Raw genomic sequence first — 24,307 nt, forward strand, 5'->3', positions numbered from 1 at the left:
AGGCGAGCTCATGATACATGAAGAAGGAACAAGCCTGTATTCCTCTCTAAATTGGGTGCTGTGCTTGCACATTAGGGACTTCCAGCAGTAAACTGGCCTGGGAATGCTGGGTTCAGGATTTCTAGTGGCAAAAGGCTCAAGAAGTTTCCTCACCAGCCTCTCTCTGCAAGGAGAAGGAGTTAATCCAATCCTTGGTGGCTGGAGAAACCTGTTAAACCATCACCATGCAGTGCAGAATAAAGAGATTTACACAAACAGATACCAACAGATACCAGCAGCTTCCTCTTTAGAGTTTCACTGCTTCTGCTTGTGTTTGCAAAGAAATACTGAGAGATTGTGCATCTTGGTGATCTGCAGCACAGCTCTGCACTTCATGAGAAAATACTCAAAGCAAATGTAAACAGATGAAATGGCTTTTAACACTGAAATGGTTTGGTGAAATGTGTATCTTTTTTATATGGGTCAAACCAATTTTCCTTTGGAAACATCTTGCAAAAAAATTTTTCTAGGATTTGCAGTGTCTCTCTCCCTCCATGAGTTATTTATTGGTAGTTCAAACACTCTCCAGCTGTCAGACTCCAGCTCCTCAGCCCCTGACATGTCTCTAGCTCCTGTATAATTTTTGTGATAGTCTACATGACCAGCCATACTTACAGCCCATTTATAAACAGCTCATGATTAATAATTGCATCTTTTGAAAGCATTGTGCACTGATTTATTCACCTAACAGAGATGACTGCAGCAGAGGAACCCAATTAAAGCACAGAATACCATATATCTATACCAATATATATATATATCTGGTAAGATACAGGAACTTTTAAAGATAAAATTCCATGCACAGTGTTCTTCTTTTTCTGTATTAAGGCACCAAATTTAAGAGAATATGAAGGAGTGATGTGTTTTCCAATTGTAACTTTACAATGAACACTGAAATGCAGTCAGTGCTGCTCATCAGAAATTTCACAGGTGAGCCTGAGAGCCAGCAGGCTCTACTGCAAACATTCAGCTCTCTGAAAAGACACTGATTTATAAAAGTCTCTAAAAATACTGTAGTTTTATCAGAAGCTCAGTAACCAGTTAACACCTCTAATACTGAAATACTTGGATTAGGACTTACAAGGTAGGTAATGAAATAGAACTTGGGAGTTGGAAAGTGACTTTAACCCCTTATAATGACATCTTAAAAGTATTTGGACACAAAACTTGCAACCTCTCTTCAAGGAGTCACCACTGAACTCTCAGAGAAGCTGTTGACAAACCTTGTACTACTCACCCTTGAGACTCACTGTAGTTTCAGACACATTTTAAATATGAAAAATACATTTTCTTGTCTTTTCAATAAACTGCTACAGCCCAACTTTTTGACTGCTAAGATCCATGTGAAGTGACAAGAAGTCAGTCAGCATTGTTCAACATAATTTTAATCTCCACTGAGGGGAAATTATAGAAACATGTTAACACAGACAGCAAATGTTTGGGGAAAGACCATATGGTGTTATGATGGGGGTTTAGTTCATAGAAATGTAATCTAGAATTTTATAAAAATTATATGAAAGAATAACAACACCTTTCAGTAATGTCAGACAGTATAGAAAAAATAAATCTCGACATTAGTCATACTCTGATGGTCCTTCTAGTAAGAATTTTAAAAGTGCTCTTTAATCCCAGTGTAGCAACTTAAGCTTAGTGCAATAGGTCAGATCTGGTTTAAAGCAGGTATTTATAGCAGCTGTGCAATTCCTACAATGGACAAACTCCATGATCTAAACATGAACACTAAATGAGGTAAGTATTAGAATTAAACATTCCTTAAATAGCTTACACAACAACTCTACAAGGAAAACCCTGCTGCTCCCTCACAGGATGGCTCCAACCTAAACACAACATAAAACCTGTTGTACAAATCAGTGAAAGTTATAAAAGCTCTTGCAAAATATACAGTTTAGTAGTACCTTTACAACCCACTGGTACAAACAGTACCTAATGCCAAACTTCCCAGGTAGTGCAACTGAATTTGCTTTGAATACATTACTTTGTTCCCAAATCCTCCTAAAAGCTCCATATAAAGTTAGCACATTATCTCAATGTAGGAATGTCACTGCATTCCTTAATGAACAAGAAAAATGAAGGATTTGCTTACCAACTATGACTGCAGCTAGAAGTACCATTGATCTCTGAGCAAGTGAAAAGCACAGCACTAGTTGGGGAAAAATAATTTAAATCTACTCCTCACTGTTTTATACATGGCAATAAGTAAGACAGCCTATATTTCTACATAGTTTTTTCGCAGGGTTGCTGAGAACTGTAAGATCCGCTTTCACTGGACTGCAGTTCCTCTGTCTGTGAGTTACAGTGCATGGGAACTACTGCCTGTCACATGCAGAGCTCATCTGGAACACCAGGCTGGAAATGGTGAGCCCTTATGGCTCATTTGCATATGGAGCCAAAGGTGTTTCATATTCTATTTCACAAGGTGTTTATGAGCAAGATTTAAGTCACTATCAACAAAAGGAATAAAGTAAATTTACAAGCATTCCTTCTAACTGTCTATGGCTTCAAAGCCATAAATAAACTGCCCTGGCTTTTACAGTATTGCACTTCCCTTTAGTGTTACACTGACAGCTGAAGTCTCCACAGAACTCGTTTTCTAACAGTATTTCAATTTAAAAAGCAATAAATAAAATGCAGTATTAAAAAAACCCCACAAAACAATAGCTTTAGTCCATATTCCTCCCCCCTCAGACCATGCTGCACCATCTGAAACAGGTCTGGGACAGTCTTTGGATACCAACTGCATAGATCTTCTAACATAACAGACCCGCCCCCCTCCACCCCACACTCTTTAATCAGAGAAGCAAATTAAGCTTTCTACAGCAATATTAGACACAAAGACAGTACCCTTGAGTGCATATCTCAATTAGTTTAAAAGGATGTGTTGCCTTAGCTCAAGATAAATTCGGCAGTTAGACAGAGTTACTCTGTATTGCCTCTGGGTTATGTGACCAACATTCAGTGACCTGTCACTGCAGTGACAAGTTGCTGAAGTCCTTGGCAGAGTCTCTGACCATCTGATCCAGGCTGGGACTCCCAAGAGCACAGGCTGGCTGCTGCCTGCCCAGGAGCCCCAGGCTGTGCAGGTTGAGGATGGAGTCGGCGATGATGCGCGCCGTCCTCTTCTGGTACCCGCCGGACGTCACCATCAGCACGGGCACCCCGCGGCTCCTGGCAGCCCTGAACACCACCTCGTCCCTCTTCACAATGCCCTGCAAGGCCACCACAGGGAGAAATAAGTGAGAGCAACATGATGCTTCAGTTCTAACCTGTGGTTTATGCATTTACAGTATTGGATGCTTGCTAAGTGTTTGGGCTTTACAGTTTACAGTAACAATTAAAAATTCAGTCCTGTTAGCTGGTTTTGCATGTCTGATCATTTAAGAAAAACCCAACCACACCATCCCCCAAAACCCCCAGCAAACCAAATGTCCTTGGCTTGTTTTAGAGGACACAGCAGATAGAAGTTTTTAGTACAAATTCCTACAAGAATTCCGACTCAAAGGCCATAAAGCCTAAACTGATTGCAAATTTTACACCTACTTCCCAGGTGAGGAATTGAGACCAGGAAAGACTCTCTGAATTCACAATGCTTTAATTTGTGCCCAACTTGCACAGCACCATCTGTCAAAAGTTTAGTAACTTGATCAAAATTTCACAATCTTACAGAAAAGCCCAAAATTCAAATCAAGTTTTACACATTCACAATCACTGGCTGAATCTCAAGTCCCGGTTTCTGCAATAAGGGCCGGTAGTTAATGCTACAAGAATCTATGGCTGAAGGGGAAGTTGCAGAATGTAAGCAATGGTAAATCCATAAAAAGAAAAAAATTCTTTCTATTCTTACTAGGAGAAGGGTATGGAATTGAAAAATAGCAAAGATTGCTGACCAAGAGGTGGTGGACTGTCATTGAACGCAGGCAAGAGCAGAGTGTGAGTCTTCTGGGTTTGAAATAAGCCCATGAGAGTCAAAAGTACTTCAGGAATGAGTGAGAACAGAATTAAAAATCTACTTTTGTAAAAGCAGAGTTCCAGATACATGCAATTCATTAGAACTCATCAAAAAAAAAAAGGCAAAACACAAAACACTTGCAACACAACAGACAACAGCTTACAATGGACAGCTCAAAACTTAAATAACTGCAAGCTGGTGAAGGGAAAAGGCATCACAATGCAATAAAATAAATGCAATAAAATAAAAATAGACAAATCCAAGAAGCAGCAGTAGAAGTGTTTCAAAATGAACATGCACTGCCCAGGCTGGTTACAGGAAGAGTGGAAGAACATCAGGAAATAACACCCTGCTATTAATTAGACCACAAACAGATGGTAAAGGGAAAGAATAAAACACAAATGTAGCAGAAAAAAAGTATCTTGTAAAACATCCAAGAATATTGTTCACTGCATGGTCTGACACAGCCCTGGGAAAGAACCAGGAATAACAAATGAACAGTAAGACAAAGGAAACTGAAGAATTCTATTAGAAACAGATCCTTAAAGGAAGCAACAGAATTACAGAAGGAGCTGCAGGGCCCTGGGGACCCAGCAGAGGATGCATCACTATTATCCCACACCAGAGCTGGAAGCAACCCCTGCTCTCAGGAGCCTCACTGCTCCAGCAGCTCCAGGGAGAGTCTGCTGGAGCTGAGGGGAAAACTTGGGCTTACTCCCACATTTCTGTGGAAAACAACAGCCTGGCATAGTTCCCACTCCCAAACAAAGGGAAGAGGGACTCAGCTGATGCACCGCAGGCTTTTTTACAGCCTCATGAACCAGGAAACCATCACTCAGGAAACCATCACTCAGAGAACTCTGACAGCCCCATTCTGGGCACAACTAACACTGCAGAGTAAAATACAAATGACATCTTCAGGAGCAGAGGTGGAGCCTGCACTAAGGACCTTTGAAGAGAGGCACTGTGCAGGCACGATGCCTTTCCAGCACTGGGATTTCAAGCCTGCACACCAGAGACAAGAACTCTGCCCTCAGAGCAGACACTAAAGGCTTGAGCTCCCCCCAGCTGTGCAGAGAATTCCTTTCACTCCTCCTCGTGGCCAGGGAAGCTGCTTCACCTTTCTTCCCCCATCCTCACATTCTGTGTCTGCACAGAACCCAGAAAGCTACAGCAACCCCTTTTTCTTGGCAGTGAACACTGCTCCTAATCAAAGTGCAGAAATTTGGGGGTTTTTGTAGAGGCAAATCCAAAGTATCTCCCTATGACCAAGCTGTCACTTCCCTGGTTGCCAGTGGGCTCTGCTTCACCAAACCCCCTCTCACACCTCAGGCCATCTCCTCTCCATGGTCCCAACCAAGCCCAAGCCCCTCAGCTCTTCCTTCATGCAAGAGAACTGAGCAGAATTAAAACTGAACAGACCAAGTGGTGGCTCAAAGAGGGGAATCTGAGAGCTCACAGATCAAACAAGCACTTTTCTGTACTGATTTGGTGGTCACTAAAGAGACCTAAATGTGAAACAGGAGAGAGATAGCACAGAGGAACTGTCAAGAGAAGGAATCACAAAATCACATGAAGGAAATAAGAGGACTGTAAATTTTTGCTTATTTTAAGAAAAGCAGAAAGGTAAAGACTTCTATGAAACTTTACAGAATAAACCAAAATTTGAGTCTGGTAGCAAACTGGGGAAAGTAAATGGTATCTGAAGAAAAAGGTCAAGAAAAGGAAAGTAACTGTTCATTTGCTGAGAATGCACAGCCAGGCTGCACAAAATTGTTATAACCATGAGGGTAGCTTAAAACAGCTGGGAGTGCTACAAAAGAAATAAGGTGTAAGATACACACTGGGGGCAGGTGACAAAAGAAATACATTGCAAAATGGGTCATGTAAGGGGAAAAAAGAACCAAAGAAAGAACAAACCAAGCAGGGAAAAAAAAAGTCAGGTGAAGCGTGAAAATATATGTATCTCTCTGGTTACTGTTTGGGTGTTGGCAATCAGTGTATTTTAGAGAGAAGATGAATGGTACTGGAACAGGCACCAGAAGAACAGAAATATTCAGAGTCAGGAGAGGGAAGAAGGAAGAGAAGGGTGAAGGGCAAGGGGGATGTGTGTCTGTGACAGGAGGGTGGAAATGGTCTGTGACACACCTGGGGGGAAATGGCCAGGCCTCCCAGGGGATCCCCATCCAGAATGTCAGTGCCAGCATTGTAAACAATGATGTCAGGCTGGAATTCATTCAGGGCTCCCTCCACGTGGGTCTGCACCTTCTGCAGGTACTCGGTGTCCTCTGTGCCCCACTCCAGTTCCACCTTGCGTTTTATGGCACCTGGGGGACAGCAAAGCAAGCACTGCTCAATAAACAAAGCACTGCTTTGAAAGAAAATGCACCATTTAGGTAAGCAGGTGAAAAAAATTACGTTTCTGGAAGCTCTCTCAATACATTGCAATTTCACAGAAACATGAATTAAATAAAACTATTCAACTGCTTGTTTTCTCAGCAAATGTAAAGCACAATGACCTTGAAAAAATTCCATTGAAGAGAGAAAATTAGATGCAGGACAAAAAAAATATAATCTGAGATGCAAATGGAAAATGTTATTGAAAAACAGCTGATCTGCAAGTCCAGTTACCAATCAGCAGAGAAATCATAAAGAAAATTATTAACTTAAAAGTAACTTAAATAAAGCGTAAGGCAAAGAAAACACTGAACTGCTACTGCAGAGGAAACAGCTGGGTAAAAACAAGATAAATATCACTGAGAAATTATGAAGATGTTTTATTTTTATCACAACACTCAAAACTTCACAGCAAGGGATCATGAATTTATGTGAACTGCTTTATGAATGTATAACAAGATTCAGCTTTGCCCCAAGCATTTTCAATTTAATGTTCTTACCCTGTAATCCTACCAGAGGAGCAAATGTCAATTCTTAATTCAAATAAAATTATTTCTAATGCTTCTAATAAAGCAATAGAAGTAGAAAATGAAGGCTGAGAAGGTAAAGGAAAGAAACCCAAGGTTATGCAGCTGAATTTTGGGTGCTTTTATGGAGGGATGTATGACTGAGTTAATCAAAGCCATGCCAGAGCTGTTCCAAGGCATGACTTCTTCCTCACACTAAATGATGTGGAGTCTCACATCTTAAATATGGATTCAGCCCCCACCAAGTGTGCAAGAATGCCCTCAACACATAATGACAACTCCTCTTGTGATTGCTGCCTTTTGTTCTGCTTTTCATCTTTGCTCAGCATCAGTGAAGCTTTTCTTTTTCATCCTGTTATTTTATATTGCATCAATATTAGTTTCAAAGGTTTTTGCTTCTTTATGGTTTCTCAAAGTTTCAGCCTTTCCTGCTTTCTCTTCAGCGAACCAGTGCTATTCCTCATCCCTCTTTCTCCTCCTAAGCCTGTGTAATTCCACGCTGCTTTGCTTATGGCTTAACACTGGCAAGGGGAGCTTCTCCCTGTTCTCCCCTCCCTACTGAAGCCCATGGGGCAAAAAATGTGTTGAAGAGGTTCCTGCAATAAAACCTGGAAGAAACAGGCAGGAAGTCCAAGGAGACAGTGATCAACTGGAGTTCACCCTAAGGATCCAAAATCTCATGTTCAAGCCTCTGCCCCTCTGAAAGGAGATTCCCCCTGCGACCCCATCTCTGCCTGGTCACCCACTGGAAAGGGTTTACGGGACTTAGCCACAAAAATCCTATTTAGACATTCTTATGCAAAGTGCAAGGAGCTACATATTCACTGGCTCTGGCCCAGCCCTGTGCAGCTCATCCTTCATCTGCAGAAAAGGAATGCTGGAATTCTGTGTGGCACTGCAGCTCAGTGCTTCAGACTTGCTAACAGGGACTGACTCTGTTTTGGTCTTAATCCATCTGTTCAAATGCTGCCATGTGATACATTAATAAAAGGATGCTTTTCTTGGGGGGAAACCCCCCATATTTGCTTGCCATTTGTCTGCCTCTAGACATGGTGTGCTTTTAATGGTCATTTTTAGCTTAAAACCTTGAAGTACTACAATTCTTAGTATCTTTACTAGTCAAAAGACAGCAGTGAAATGCACTGCACCTAACTCTTGTCAGGAATCCAAATGAAGTAGGTTTTTCAGAGCAACAGCATCACTGAAGGAATCCAACAGCAGAACAACTCCCCCAGCAACCCCTGACTCAGTGAACAAATTGAGCTTGTAGTAAATGCCAGTGCAGCAGAATCAAAGACCAAATAAACGTGGGGCTTTTGCATTCCAATTTAACCATTATCAAAGCCCCACTAATTAATTGTGGCAGGCCACAAGACACAACAGACACAACACAGCAGGGATAAACAAACCACAACCAACCCAAATCAAGTACCAGCTCTTAATGTGGGGATGAGAGGGAAGGGGGGAGTCCCCATCCCTGCAGGTATTTAACAGCCTAGATGTGGCATTTAGGGACACTGGTCACTGGTGGCAGTGCTGGAGGAATGGTTGGACTCAACCTCAGAGGGACTTTCCAACTTTAAATTCTATGGTTCTGTTCCAGGACTTGCTTTGCTTCCCACCTTGTGCCACATTCAGATGCAGATTGTTTCCTTCATGCTTATCTAACAAATTCTACTGGCAAGGCAACACCTGAATATGTTATAACTTCACTCTCAAAAGAACATGAAACCTTTTTACTCACTATCATCTAATCCTCTCATAAATGTAATATAAGGGAAAGATGAAGTTCTAACAACTCTCTTCAAATCAAAGTATTATTCAGCTTCCTGCTCCAAGCTCTGGAATGGATTGCCAACAATATCCACTGACATCTCCCCACACCCTGCACTCCAAAATGTCATTCCTGAAGTGAGGGAAAACACTACAGCATGAACACTGTTATGACACATCACAGTGAGCAGTGAAAATGATGTGAAATTAAAAATAATAATAATAAAAAAAAAAGAAGTCTGGGTAACGGTGTTGCAAGGAAGCTTTGCAGTAAATAAAGAAGTTAGGCAACAACACAGTAGGTCTGGAATATTTGGGAAGATGAATTTCAGTTATACTCACGTTTAGCAAAACCATCCCCTGGGTAAATATATCTATTGTATGCATCCATAATATAAACCCGAGGATCATCCATAAAGTCTCTCTCATGGCCATTTCCCTGCAGGAAATTTACAGTTAGCTATTCTAGCATGGCAACACAGAATTAAATACACAGTGAATTCTAGAGTAATTAACACCACAGAGGTTCTAATATTCATAACTCCTGTGTCATTCTCTTATTTATAGTGCTGGAGATTACTTTGAGGTGTGCAGTTTTGGGGGGCTTGATGGGATCAGTCTGAAGACTGCAGGTATTACCGCAAATAAAATCCTTATCTCTCTGAAGGTAATTTGCTTGGATCTCATTACACATGTAAGAAAAATAAGCAAAAATCAGAAGCTAATTATCCTCAAGAGCATAACAAAAGCAACTGTGCCCACCAAACAGATCTATAATCTTCCAAATGTGCAAGAAAAAGTCACTTTCAACTGCTGCAGGAATACTGAGTATTCTTATGTAAGAATTAATGAATAAATAAAGCAGACTACAGCTCTCCTGATAACTCAAGCCTGGGTGAGGTAAGTATTCCCTGGAAAAATTATAAACAATAACAACCCAATAGTTTAACACCAGAAATTCCCTACAAAAAATTGTACTGGGTGTGAAGAGGGATGCTCAAGAGAAAACTCAGGTTTGGAATAGTCCCCCCTCCCCATTTCTGAATTTAAATACTATTCTTTTGTCCCTCACTTATTTTCACTAACATATAAATCATTTTACCACAGCAATCACTAAGATAATTTTATTTAAATCAGTGTATCATAAAGGACCAGAGCCCCTCTCCCTGGAATTTCACTTAAAGTACAGAAACAGACATTTCCATAGATACAGCTGCTGTAATTCAGTTTTTATGCTGACAAATGGCAACTCTATTTATTTCTTCAGCATCTTTGGTCCACAAATAAACAGTTCATGCACACAAGCCTAGGAATATGAAAGCCTCTGGGGGAACCATTTCCTTACAAGAGGTGAAACTCAGCACTGCACTAAGAATTGGAACAGTCACAAGATGAGAGTATCTGCATCCTTAAACAGGATCTGCTCAGCTACTTCAGATACCTCTCATTCCCCCAAGAAAGGAAACAACAGGTGTTTTAATGTGCACACTGAGACTACCAGCACATCTGAAAACCAAAATACATCTCAAGTGTTTTTCAAAACCAAACCATCCCCACATAGCACAAAACAAATCCACAGCCTGACAGAGAGGCTGAAGAGAACCATGAACACCATACACCTTTCTGCTGCACCATCTGTGTCCTGCTATCATGGTGATTTTAGGACACATAAGAGAAATGACACAAGATTAAAAACTTGCAGCCATTAGGCTTCCTCGGTGCCCCAGAACGGTGTAAAAATGGTTTCTTTAGACATAATAAATCACCTGAAATGCCTAAGGTTGGACATCACTTTGGTGCAATAACTGCCTTTCTAAAAATACCATCTCTGGCCTCTCAGGATTTATTTTGCAAATCCCACCAGAGCTGAGATTTGATCTCAGTACCACAGTAACTCACTCCACCAGGTGAAGAGGGATGGATCCTTTACTTCATTAGCTTGAAGCTAGGCTTAAAATTAAACCACTGAAGGTCAAATCCCTCCCCTGCAGAGGCTGCTGCAGTGACCAGGCGTTGGGAACCAGCTGGGATTGTGTCTGGAGAGATCCTTGCTTCTCACGCGAGTGCAACGCAGCAAGGTTTTTCATGCAGCCACATGATGGAGCTGCAACTCAGGTTAATTTCATTAAACTGGCTTAAGAGCCTTTTGGGCCATAAAATAACTGAAGAATCAACTCTTCAGAGTTTTTCATCATCTCTGATTAACTTTGTGTTCCGTGATTTTATGCTCGTATTACAAAAAGGTATTTATCACACACTTTTATTTTAAGCAAAACATCCACAGCACTGAGTACAGGTAAACTACTCACCTGATGGGCATCCAGATCAATAATTGTGGCTCTAGACACTCCTTGTACTCTCTCAAATAAGAACTGGATATATAAGCAAGGAAAAACATGGGAAAATGTATGAATTTAGGTGACAGATTGAACTGGAAGCTCTAAGATTTCACAGTGCATGACTGCTGGAATTTGAATGGAGGGTACATCTTTTTGTTACAGTCACCAAACAAACTGAGACATGATTCTCATACATTTAATGTAAACATCTCATTATTTGACATAAAAAGGTAATTTTTGTTAAAATAAAAGCCCTATACATTTCCACCAGATAAAAGGAAGAGGCCAGGCCCACTGAGGGATCACAGAGCTGATGGTGACAGCATCCAACTGCAACAGCCTAAAATTCAGTGTTTATGAAAAGCTGCTGTAAGGACTGCGTGCCTTAGAGCCATTTTTAGTGACAGAATTAATTTCTTATTCTGTCTGGGAAGGAAAAAAAGGCTTTTACTTCTTTGAGTCTTAACTTTGCTGCTAAGTTACCATCTCTAATATAGACATAGTAAAACCCAAAGATTTTGTACAAACTGTCACCCACTGATTTGTCAATCTGTATTTTAATGGTAGGTGAAAAAAGAACACTGTGGATTACTTTTCTGCAAATTGCCATGTACAGAAATTAGGATGTTATGTCACATGGTGTGCTACAATCATTAGAGCTCTTTAGTGTTTGATTATTACTGATACTTTATAAATATTCTAGTATACAAATATACCATAGCTCATTTGATAAAAATAAGCCCTAATTGCAGAAGGCTCTTACTTCAGCCATTCAACAGCTAAATACCAAATGCATTCATTCCCATTTGGTGACTGTTTTGGAGACATTTGCATTTTTATTCATGAATGTGAACCAGTCTGAGCCCTGTACGGTGCACTTTGATTCAGAAAGAGGATTTTTGTCTCTCTATTTGTCTTGACTGTCACCACTGAAATCAATGTGGAATGCTCAGGTTCACCTGCAAGGCCAGGAGAATTATCACTGAGGATATTAGAAATCCATCTGGTTTGATTTGGAGTGGTTTTTGCAAGACAACATTATCAATGCAATTACAGTCATGCCTATTTACATTGATAATTCTGACCCCTGCAACTCTTCCCTTCCACTTTACAACTCTCCATATCCCCATTCCTGCCCATCTGGAAATAGCTTCATTTTCTCTTATTAAGATGTAAATTAGTTCTTAGGAATTCACATGGATTTCTCCTCCATTTGCAGAAACAGCACAAGGCAGTGGTTTAAGAGCAGTTCTTACCTTGATGGCCAGTGTGATGTCAGCAAATGCACAAAATCCTCCCCCTTTGTCACTGGAGCAGTGATGGAAACCACCCCCTGAACAGAAAAGTCGAAGGGATGAAAAGCTACAAATTAAACAAAAGCCAGATACTAAAAACATTGATGGGCTTTGCAAAGAGATGTAAATGAGAACATTCAGATGCTCTTAATACACTCTTTAGGGTATCACCAAATTTGTACTCACCCACGTTGATGGCCCAGCCTCTATCCACAGCAAGCTTTCCTGCCTTAAAAAAAAAAAAAAAGATACAGTTGGAATTCCATAAACAAATGAGGCAACAGCTAATTTCTGCTTCCACCCCAAATCACTCCTGGCATTCCAACGGGCCCGTGGAATTTTCAGATCTTTCGCCACTGAACCAGATCCCCGCGTACAACCCTTAACAAAAATGCCCTCAGCATAAGGAGCTGAAAGAGTATTTGCTATTCATCTGTATTTCCTTCTCTGGCAGTTGGAAAAGGGAAAGAGCAGTGCTGGAAAAAGTAAAATATGACAAAGAAGCTCCTTATGTCCTTCCTGTTCATGCACTGATTGAGGAATGTAAGCTCAAAATCCTGGAACACAGACATAAAAAACCAGAGTTCCAGCTGGGGATGGGACCAGACAAGTGCTCCAGTGTGAAGTGTCCTGGTACTTGTACTTTTTATAGGATAGAACATGCAGGGTATAGATTCTTATTGCTCTTTTGCCCTCCAGTACAGGAAAACTGTGCCTGTATCTCTCCTCTGAACTCAAGTGACGTTTCAGGGAGGGGAAAGCATTGACAGGTAAGAGATACACAAGGCTTAAATGATGTAATTTTAACTGAAAATCCTGATTATTTTGGCCAGGAAAAGTCATACAAGCATTTAAGGGCAGCATTGCTTAACTGGTCTGTTAAAAGTAATATTACTTTATGATATTCCTAGTTACAAGTGAAAGAAAAAACAGGGAGAGAAAACATTTAAAAATTATTTTTTGTCTGTAGTCATGAAAAAAAAAAATTACATATGATATCCAAAATGAAGTTTGGACAGTTATGAAATCTTTATAACCAATATTTACATTTGAGTGGTTTTAATTCAGTAGTAGGACAACTATTGGCATGGTAAACATGATCCTGCTATGATCATGCCAACTTACACAAATTAGATTTTGGGGAAAGACTGCAGTTTCTGAACTATAAAACCCATTAAGTCCCAGGGAGAACATATTATCTGCAATTTATCACACTTCCTAGGGATTCCTCACCAAAACCCAATCTTCCCGTATTGCTAAAATATCATTAAAAAGTAGAGAAACTCAACAGGAATTTTTGTAATAAACAGGCCCATCAGGAATAGCAGAAAATTGCACTTCTGACTTGTACTGTACAAATTTTATTGTCTGATGAATAAAATTTGCTTTTAAAGTACATTCCTATTTCCCCATAATGAAAAAAAAAAAAAAAAGAAAAAAGGTTAAAATAACAGCACATGGCCTCAAGATGAATCCCAAAGTGTCCAGTAGTGGCATCTGTGTTTCAGAAGCCATGAGAAAAACCAGACCATTGGTAGGTGCCTCCTCTACCTGAGCACATTTCTAACTGGTGAACACACACCTGGGAGTTAAAGATAGCACAAGCACAGTGAAAAACATGAGCAAAGCAGAGAAAAGGACTGCCTAGCTGGAACCAAGCTGAAACAGGCTTCACACACACTGAGCTCCTGTCAAGAATATCCAAGGCAAAGCATCAGGAAGCTCTAAACTCTTCCCAAGTTCCTCTCTCAGACCACTGCCTTCATTCCTGTGACAATCTTGCAGTGACAGCATGGCTGTAATGAGAGGAAACTGCAGGTCCCTGCTCAGCAGGACTTGCTCTGAGTGACAACCAAATATTTTTAAGCACCTTGAACTACGTGAAATTCTTTCTCCCTCCTCCTCTCCATCTCTGCTTTTGCCAGTTCATGCCTTCTTGGAGGAGGCAGCACTTTTGTCACATGGCCTATCACCATAATCCAATACATCTAAAGACTTACCCAGAGCCCAGCAGGTTCTTTCAGAATTCAAATCCTTAAACAGTCCTTTAAAAAAGTTGGTTTAACTTTCGTATTTCCCAGCCTAACTCACCTTAGACACGTGGGAGCTGCAATAAACCCTGTTCCTGTTATCTGGCACGGCAGCACTGTCCCAGGCTGACAATCTCAGTTACAGAATCACCACAACCCCCAGATTTACAGTGCTTGACGAACAAATTTAAACATGATAAAAGTGCATCAAGAGCTCCTTACCATTATTGTTCCTCCTGTCTGGGTTCGTAGAGGTTTCAGAACTTTTCTCTGAACAATGAAATTGGGAAGAAAGGCAACTGGTGGAATTTCTGTGATTGTAGCCACAACAAATGACCACTGCAAAGGGGAAAAAGAGAGTTCCAATTAATGTATTGTGGTTGGATGATGACAATTAGCTCTCTCATTAGTTATTTATTGAAAAGGTGCTCACAGGTCCTTAGGAAGAGTTTTATTATTTTTAGATGGAAGTGACCACACAAGTTCTTATTAGTGACCTCTAAACAGGTTCATCCTCAAGTTTTTAACTATGAGAATCATCGCTTCCCAGATTTTAGGATCAAAATGTATCAAATCAGCAAGTTTTCAGGAAGGTAGTATTTCAGAAAACATAATATCCTTCAAATTGGGAGGAAGAATTTTAAAATGCCCTTCGGCTATGCTTGATATATTGTTCAAACCTAAAATATCTATTCCTGTGTGGAATCAAAAGGATATACCAAGGAGAAAGCAAACACAAACAAACAGACAACTGAACTAAGAAGTTCAAACACTTAAGTGAACACACAGTACAAACTTTAGCATAGAGAACTGATTAAAATTTATTTAGCATATTAAACACTTCTGGAAAACGTTTCAAGGAAACAATTTGTTCAAAAGTCTTCAAGGTTAGAACACAAAATATTTGCAATATGCAAATGCTTTTTTTTTTTTTTGCAAACACATTGATTACTTCAAAGAACTCAAAGAACTTCCACTAACACTGCTACTAGTGATAACACTGCTAAATATATTTCAAAGCCTAAGTCACAAGCAAGAATATACCTGTCCAACCAGTACTGACACACTGAGGGACTGAGCATTAGGACTTGCCACCATGTACAGAGAGTCTGAACAGATCCTATTTTCTGCAGCATTAGGAACTGTAAGGAGACTGAGGGCACTGGCTGCCCCATTCCTGAGCTCTTCACAGCTGGCAGCATGCACAGGTGGGCAATTTGAACCAAAGGCAATCACATCCCCATCTCAGGGTCCTCTGATGCTCAAATTAACCTTCCAATTAGCAATATTTCAATTACCAGGTACTACTGGGTGGATGAAGGGGTGGCATTGTTCATGCAGTGCCTAAGTCCTAACTATATTTTACCAACAGTTAATTTCAAAATCTCTCTACTTTTATATTTGCAAGACATTTTTCTGTTACCATCTTATCAGCTGTCCATCACAAGGTGCTTTAATTATTTTTTAGTACAGTCAATCTTGATAAAGCCCCTTTGCAAGACATTTTAGCTTTTGAACAAACACATTATTAAAAACTGTATTCAATCCTGTTGTTCTAAAATGGAAATTAAAAGGTCACATTTGGATAAAAAATAAATTTTACCTAAAATGCGAACGATAATCACACAGAAAGTTTTAACAAAGTTTAAAATAAGATTAATGTCAACAGAGAGAAGTGGGAGCAACCATGGCTCAAGCCAGCAATTATGATGCAGCTGCAGGTTTTTAGGTGGAGGTGAGCAGTCCAGGTGTGGTGGGAGTTTTGGCTCCCGGGCTCGTGGTCACAGCTGGGGCCATTCCTGTTGCCACTCGCCGCCCACACCTGGGCCTGAACTGGGATCAGTGATTCCAGCAGAGGGGGGGAGTCACCAGCTGGGAGCAAAGTCTGGGGGCTCAAGAAGGCAGCTACACGTGAAGGGAAATGCTTCTCCACTCAGGAACTGAAAATCCGTGGAATGTTTTATGCTTTATTCTTCAGTGTGCTGGTTTTGTTTTCCACTGTTCACCACAACAAATTCCCAGACCAGCTTTATCCTCAGCATTTGCATTTCAGTGTTGGCTCATGTTTGTTACCATAGAACTTCTCATGAAAAAAAAGGGAAAAAAGCACAGTCAGAAACTGGCTCTAACCTCATTGCCTACCTCCTTCCCAAAGGTCAGAATGCTGACACACAAGAAATTCACTATTTTACATAACACTAGAAGAAGACAGCAAGTGGAAAAGTACTGCAAGCAAACGACCCACAGTCCAGTCACTACCTTGGAGATCTAAATTCTTCAGAGGAATAACTGAGGGGGAATTGCCTCAATTCAAAAGGCCAGACTTTGTTGTGAGGACTCAGCAGGGAAACAGGGAGACCCTTCCTGCAAACACAGACCTCATTTCCAGCAGCAGAAGGACCTTATGCACACCTTTTTGTTTCTCTTCTGCCAATGCTCAGCTGGCTTTCAGCTGCTGCTAAGACACCAATCACCACCTACTCTTGCAAGTGTAGGCAATTTCCTACCAAATTCGTGTTCAGATTTTAAAGGAACACTCAAGTGATCCATTATTTTAGGAGACCTGGGCATTCTGAAAAATGCAAGCAACTTTGTACTCTTTCCAGCTGATCTAATATAAAACTATGCCATTTATACCTATTTGTCTGGATTTAAAAGACAAATAGCACAGTAGACTTTGGATAAGGCAATTAAGAGCTTTCACAGGGCTTTTTCATGTCTAGGACATTATTTTGCTTTTGCAACTAAGCACTTTTATCTTTGCTGCTTGGCAGGAATCTGCTGGTGCAACCACTACACCACCTTCCAGTTCCTACACTTGCAGGAAATATTCTCTCAAGAATAGGGGGAGAGGAGACACCCAGTTAATCCCATCTGGATACACACAACAGGGCTGGTCTTGGCCACAAGACACAAGTTATACAAGTGAAAGCATCCCATAGGTACTAAAAATATTATTGTGGCATTCCAATCTGAGCTACGCACATTAAACCCTGCTTCAAAGAAGTGATTCAGGAAAAAGAGGTGGGTGGTTCTATGGAATTAAAAGTTCAATATCCAGAATAACTGCAATAATATCAAATCTAATGATGCATGAAATTGCATGTAACTTCATAGCAGAGAATGAAGAAGCGTAAGAGAATTCGGGAAAGCAGTTAAGAGTGAAAAAGTTCACACAAATAACAGATCATTTATACAGAAAAATAAAACATTCCAGAAATAGCAATCCGAGGACTCTTCCACTGTGGAAGGGCATGGGTGACTCAAAATAACTTCTTTTGAATTATGAAATGGAAGAGTTCTTTTTTTCTTACAAATCCATTTTCTGCCCTCCAAACAGAGTTGCCTGGTAAAAGTAATGTTACCTGCACTCATCTATTATCCAATTCCCCCCACAGATGACTGGGTAGATTCAGAACCAGATATCTCACACGTTTATGCTTCAGAGTCACACTGAAGTTAAACAAACTCATGTTTCCTTTAGAAATATACAGGGAATGTTCTTCATCCCTCCCTGCAGTCCGTGAGCTGGCTCTGGAAACCTTCACAACAGATAATGTGCTTGGTTATGCCCTTTCATTGATCTTTCAACTCTCTCCATATTCCACTGATGGAGGCAGTGTCTGACTGTGAAATGAGTACTTGCCCCCAACAGACTGGCCACAGAACCCCCACACACATGCTCTGTCAAGATTACATAACCCCAAACCCCATAGAGCAATCCCTGCATTAGAAAACATCCAACAAAGTACCCCCATGTTAGTGGTTTCTATTGTATTTTCAATTGCAGAACTGTATTTTATCAGAGTACAACAAAACTTACACTGCTCAACACTAAAACCCCGGCACTAACAAGAATATTACTGACATCTCAGACATTCTAACTTTGCCTATGTTTAATATCCCTGAAATATCCTTCCAGGTCACCTATTTCATATGGTAGAGCCTCTTTCCCCTCTGTTATCCCTCTGTAGTGTGAAGTGCCCAATATTTCTGCGCTTTTCTTTCAGTAATCTCAGTAACAATGTAATCAGTGTGACCCACAGATACCATTCTATACCCGTAAGGCTGATTTAAAACAACTGTACAAGACATCCACTGCCTTTGACACTCGCTCTGGACAGTTTGCTGGAAAAACAAATGAGCAGGTACAGCACCTTTAATTTATTAAGGTAGCGCCTGGTGTGAACAACCAAGAGATCTTCATCAGTCGCCTCCCGTGCCTGCACAATCAAGTCATCTGCAATTAGTTTTTCTTCTGCAACAGGAGAGAAATAAAAATTGGCATTGTACAGCACTGCTTAGCTCCCCATGACCCCCTCCAAACACTCTGCTCTGATCTTGGTGTGGTAACTCCCTCTGTCATGTTCACTGCTGGAATGACTTTAGGTTGCTCAGAGTTTGCAAGTTTTCCAAATACACCCCCTCTGTCACAGGCAAGCTGTTCAGGTACTGTGTGTTAGAGAAATATTGTGTACAGGAAGTTTTCAGAGTGTGCTAAGATCATGGGGAGCTGAACTGAAAGGACAGACAGGTAATGACAGAGGATGAACATACACTGGAATCACACAACTCCTCACAGTTTAGGGTTTAGAGCCACCATTATTTTAACATGCTTTAAAAAATCCCACAGTTTATACTAGGATTTAATCCCCTAAATCACAGAAGAATAAAGTAATAAATCAAAATTCAAAACAAAGTAATGGCTTGGATGTTCATGAAAGCAAACAAGCTTAATTAGGATATTTATATTACCCCCTACCTCAATCTAATTCCAAGAAAAAACAAAGAGCAGATATTCTTTCCCTTAGAGACCAAAAGATTATTTTAAAACTTTGTTTTATAAGAGCAAGTTACTCCAAGAATTCAGAATGAGTGCATATGATCACGACAAACAACAATTATAAGGAATCCTGCCAATCTTCCCAGGCAAATTTTGATATTCAATTGCTGCACAGCTGTAGCCTCCTAAGCCTGTATCTGTTCTTTAATTTTATACTTGCAGGAGAAAAAAACCAACTCCGAAAACCGAGAGGTTTTGCTCTGAAGTGTTCTACAAGAACAGCACCTGCGACAACATTTGTTTTGGCAAGCTTCTGTTTCTCCTGACAGAGGCTTGAGGGACAATTCATTCATGCACTGGGGTCAAACAGAGCCAAACTCTGGAAAGATGCTCACTGCTGATCTGCTCAGTGATAAGGCACAGGGGAGGTCAGCTGTTGCCAGGAATTGCTACACAGCTACAGCAAATCAAGGGCTCTGGGGCTTCCTGGGCCTACTTCCTCCTTTCAAAGGACAGTAAAACAATTGGGAAAACCAATTTTCTGTGAAATCCTGAGACATTTGAGAATAGGCATGTCACAGAAAAAGAGCTGGAGGAAAAGGGTTTACACAGAAGAAACAGAAAGGCAAAAGTTCTGATTAACTAAGAAAACTGTTGTGGAACTCAACACTAAATTATTTAAGGTTGGTAGAGGAAAAAGCCAAAACTCATCTATTAAGTTTATTAGAGTGTTCAAATTGTTTGACTTCAGTTAAAATGATACAAGTCAGCCTGCAGTGGGAAGGGCAATCCTGAACTGCCAAGGATCATCAGCTGAAGGAGTCATTAGGACCACATAAAGAGAAGAGGCCTGGCTTTGGGACAACCAACAGCCTTTGAGCTGGCAAGAGAAAAAGCCTTTTTTTTTGGTTGTTGCTTTTGGTTTTTACTCCTGATGAGGAAGTTTGTACTTTAAATGAAGAAATGTCAAGATTTCACAGGCCCTGATCCTGCCCCTGGTTCTTACATTTGCATCTCCTTAAAGCATTTCTACCTGTATCCCACAAATGGCTTAAACAGCAATAATTAGAAGCATCATAGGAAGCTCTGCCTGTACTGGAGGGGCCTCAAAGCTCTTTCCAAACATCATCAGAGCAGAAGGATGAGGCTGCTAAAGAATGGACTAAAGTGCTACAGCGGCACTTCTCCCTCAGCCTGAGGAGCCCTGTGTGCAGTCCAGCCTGAGTAATGCAGCAAACCATCATTAACACCTGGTGTTTCACCAGCCACAGGAATGCCCCAGCTCCTGCTACACCAGGTGTAAAGGCAGGGAAGCACAAGGCTATAGGAAGCCTTGCACACTGCAACTCAGGTCTGGTAAGCCCAACACAAGCCTGTACTAACCACGTAATTTTCTTTAGGTTTTGTGCAAATGTTGGTTTAAGAGGCACCTTCTGTTATGTTTTTACCTTTCAAGAAATTGATGATTTTCCCCCATTTCCCTGCATCAAAGGGGTGCAGCTTCTCCAGTCCCATGAAGGTGATGTTGTAGTCTGGGGAATACACGATGGGCCAGCATCCCAGAGGGGGGTCCTCGTACAGCTCCGTCCTGTGAGGCCTTGGCAAGCAAACACACACCAGTCACCACTTCAAAACACACTGACCACTTCTGCACTGAAGGCCCAAATTACAAATTAGTCCTAATACCAACTTTACAATTCTTAAACACGGTATTTATTACAGAAAAACTGAAACATTTGGTTCTCTCCCCTTGCCTTTCCAGGTGTGTCAATCAAAGGTGCACCCAGTTTGCAGACAACATAACCTTCATTACCTGCATGATTAGATTCCTATTTTAAATTCTGTATCAAAACACACACCACGATGCTTCTAACAACAGAAGCTTGGAAAGGTTTCTACGCTCCTTTCCTAGAAAGCAACAAACTATTTTGTGACCGTCTGAGCTAACTAGTAAGCCTTAGGTTTTTATTTGCAGAGCACAGGACCAGGGACATGCTTGTAACTCCGGATGTCACACCTGTAACCTTTAACCAATACTTTCCTTAGCCTCCCCCTCCAAATCACTGTATTTTCCCAACATCAGGGAACACAGCAGAACCAGCTCACAGCCCTCCTTCACAAGGCATTCACAAACCCAGCAATGCTTATTAAATGCTCTATGTTTACAAAGACACACACCAATTGTTTTGTGGACGCCTGTGTGCACACGTGGGTCAGCAGGTCAAACCAAGGCTGAGATGGGATTCTGTGCTCACACTTAGCCTATTCCACCACCTGCTGGTTGCCTTCTGTGCCCCAAACTCCACCTCTCTGAATCATGCCGAGACCTCTCCTGCTCCCCGAAATGTAAAGTCTGGAAAAGGCCATGCAACATACTGTGCAAGACACAAGGGTCTTTTGTCAGGTGAACAATACAAACAGAAACACCCTTATTTCCAGCCTGAACATGCTCAAGAATACCCTTTCAAAACCCTGTGAGAAGCAAACCAAAGGAAACACGAGGACAATGGAGGTTTCTCCCCAGAACCCGCAGCCCGGTGCCTACACACGGCCCACGCCGGGAGCCAGGGCTGCCCGGCCCTTCCCTCGGCCTCCCCGCGGTACGAGGCGAGCTGGGACAGCCCCGGCTCCGACAGCGGGGCCTGGAGCCTCGGCCCTGCGGGCGCTTCGAACAGGGGCATTTCTCCGGAGCCCGGCGTGCTCCAGGAGGGACACCCCATTCCCGGCAGGACTCCCCGTTCCCAGCAGGACTCCTCCCGCCGGGGCGGGGCCGGGCCGGACCGTGTCAGGCCGAGCCCGCGGGGGCTCCGGGCGCTGTGGCAGTCCCAGCCCGGCCCTGCGGCTCCGCGGCCCCCAGGCCGGGCAGTGCCGGCCGGGCCCTCCCGCCGCTGGCCGCTGTCCCCGCTCCCCTTGCCCCGCTGCCGTCCCCCGTGCCCGTACTCACATCCCCGCCTCCGCCGGGCCGCGCAGGGAAGGGCCGGCCCCGGCTCCTCCCGGCGCGGGGCGGGCTCACGGCAGCACGGGCGGGGCCGGTAGCGCGACCCCGGGCCCGGCCGTGCCGAAGCGTGCTAACACCGGCTCGTACGTGGGATGGCCGGGCTGTGCGCCATGGGCGGTGTAATACAGCCCCAGACGGCCCTTGTCAAGGGAAGTGCGAGGTCGCAGGACAAGCCGCTGCTCTGATGTTGGGGGGGGGGGGGTTATATAAACGCAGCGTCAAGGGCCTCAAGGCGAATCCACACTAACGGTATCTTTGGATGGGAAAATACGATCCTCGCTGTACAATAAAATTAACAGCTCGTACCAGTAAGTCCTCCTAGGTCTACAGGAAAATGAGGAAAGCAAAGGTGAAATAGTGATCCTGTCTAACAGCAGCGGAACTGTTGGTGCTTTTCACTGCTCAGGATTCACCCCAGGGACAACATCACTGAATTCAGGCACGCAAGAAAAGAGTTTCAAGTCAACCCCCATTTCTAAGCATAGTTAATTAATCCTGTTTGAATATTTACAACAAGCATTTCTTACACAGTTGTACAGCTAAATCAATAATATAATGAAAAATGGTCCATCAATACGAGCAGTATCTATGAATCCCAGCATAAATGCCCAGAAGCACTCTTTCTGCTGGAGGAGTAATGTCTCTTTACGAGAGTACCTGATAAATGTCTTTTTTCTCAAAATATGCTGGCTTTGGCTTGGCATTCAGTTTTGATGGATGCCTGGGCTTCACCTTGGTATTTATTTAGCAGCAGGAGACTGTTACCCCATGAAAACATTCTATCGCTTTGACATTATCTTTTAATTAACGTTTATTTTGTTCTGGTCCTTTGTGTGCTCGCCTCAGTATTCCTCCAGCACATTTACCTTTTCTTCCTTGTTCCTGATTTCTTAGTACTTGGGATTTAATTAGAGTTTGAGTGTTTGGTTAACAAGCTACAAACACAGCTCGTTAATGTTTTAAGCCCTTCACAGGGCTAAATTTCTACCGTGTCCTTATTTCATTTTCATTTATACGATTACTTAAATTAAAAATCCACTGACAGACTAGTTTCCATGGTTCTTGGATGTCATAAATTGTTTTGGAACGCTTCCAGGGATGGGGACTCCACCACTGCCCTGGGCAGCCCAGTGCTTGATGAGCCCTTCCATGAGGAAATTCTTCCTATTACCCATCCTGGACTTTTCCCTGCACACCCTGAGGCCGTTCCCTCTGCTCCTGTCCCTGTTTCCTGGGAGCAGAGCCCGATCCTCCCCGGCTGTCCCCTCCTGTCAGGAGCTGTGCAGAGCCACAGGGTCTCCCCTGAGCCTCCTTTTCCCCAGGCTGAGCCTGTTCCCAGCTCCCTCAGCCTCTCCTGGGGCTCCAAAACCCTTCCACAGCTCCATTCCCTTCTCTGGACACGCTCCTGCCCCTCGAGGTCTTTCTTGTCCTGAGAGCCCCCTGCAAGAAGTTGTGAAGTTCTCTGATGGTTAAATCCCTTGACCATGATGAATGGTGAAATAGGATAAGGGATTTTCCCTATCAAGAAACAGTGAATCATGGGCTAAAGCCAGTGGTAGCAAATTCATGCCACAGAGAAAGCTGGGACTCTGGAATACTGACATAACCTCTGGGTTACCCCATCCAGATGCAGCAGTGTGATGCCAAATTAAGAGTTGATGCCAACTCCCAGTATTACTTCCTTGAAAATTCCCATTTAGTGCCTGGAGCTGGAATCCCGCAGGAGTTGGGATAACCCCGGTGGATCTGATCAGGCCTGACATGTGCAACTCTCCTCCTCCACTGCACGGAGGCAGCTGAGCTCCTTCCAAAGTGGCTCTCTCCTCTCTTGTCACGACAGCCTGTCCTCCGTAGAGGCAAAAAAGTCGTGTGTGAATCAGCTCCTTTTGGTTCGGCTGTGAGATGCTAATTACGCATCATTAAAGGGCAAGGCACCTTCAAGACTGACATAAAAGCCATGTCATTAATAGTTTGCTTTCAAACCTCTTTGAGTTGAGGCATTTGAAATAGGTAACATCAAGAAATCTGTCGATAAAATCAGGAATTAAACACTTGTAAAGAAACACAGAGAACATGGATTTTTAAAATTTACACTGGAACTTGATTTTCCTGTAAAAAAATTTTGAATAGTAACTCATTACAGGAATTTCTACAGTAAT

At 42.2% G+C, this 24,307-nt stretch overlaps 1 protein-coding gene across 2 annotated transcripts; it reads right to left on the reverse strand.

The window, feature by feature from the left end:
• Positions 1 to 1,406: 1,406 nt before the first annotated feature.
• On the reverse strand, positions 1,407 to 22,159 carry HDAC11 (histone deacetylase 11). 2 transcript variants are annotated; one of them, XM_058032098.1, is made up of 10 exons: positions 22,095 to 22,159; positions 20,599 to 20,747; positions 18,525 to 18,625; positions 14,590 to 14,706; positions 12,524 to 12,566; positions 12,299 to 12,375; positions 11,013 to 11,075; positions 9,046 to 9,142; positions 6,155 to 6,333; positions 1,407 to 3,266 (listed from the first exon to the last, which is right to left on the reverse strand). In XM_058032098.1, coding segments are annotated over exons 1-10 (1,071 nt in total). In that variant the 5' UTR covers positions 22,097 to 22,159; the 3' UTR covers positions 1,407 to 3,023. The 2 variants fall into 2 exon arrangements, with proteins under 2 accessions (XP_057888081.1, XP_057888082.1); XM_058032099.1 differs by lacking the exon at positions 22,095 to 22,159 and adding an exon at positions 21,329 to 21,701.
• Between the last annotated feature and the right edge of the window lie 2,148 nt (positions 22,160 to 24,307).

This window comes from Melospiza georgiana, chromosome 11 (genome assembly GCF_028018845.1).
Source record: "Melospiza georgiana isolate bMelGeo1 chromosome 11, bMelGeo1.pri, whole genome shotgun sequence".
In the NCBI taxonomy this organism is placed as follows: Eukaryota; Metazoa; Chordata; class Aves; order Passeriformes; family Passerellidae; genus Melospiza; species Melospiza georgiana.

Excerpts from the sequence above, each read along its gene's own strand:
- HDAC11 (XM_058032098.1), bottom strand. Across the intron at positions 9,143-11,012 it reads TTGATCTGGATGCCCATCAG|GGAAATGGCCATGAGAGAGA; the intron begins GTGAGTAGTTTA and ends AATTTCCTGCAG. Across the intron at positions 3,267-6,154 it reads GCCTGGCCATTTCCCCCCAG|GGCATTGTGAAGAGGGACGA; the intron begins GTGTGTCACAGA and ends GTGGCCTTGCAG.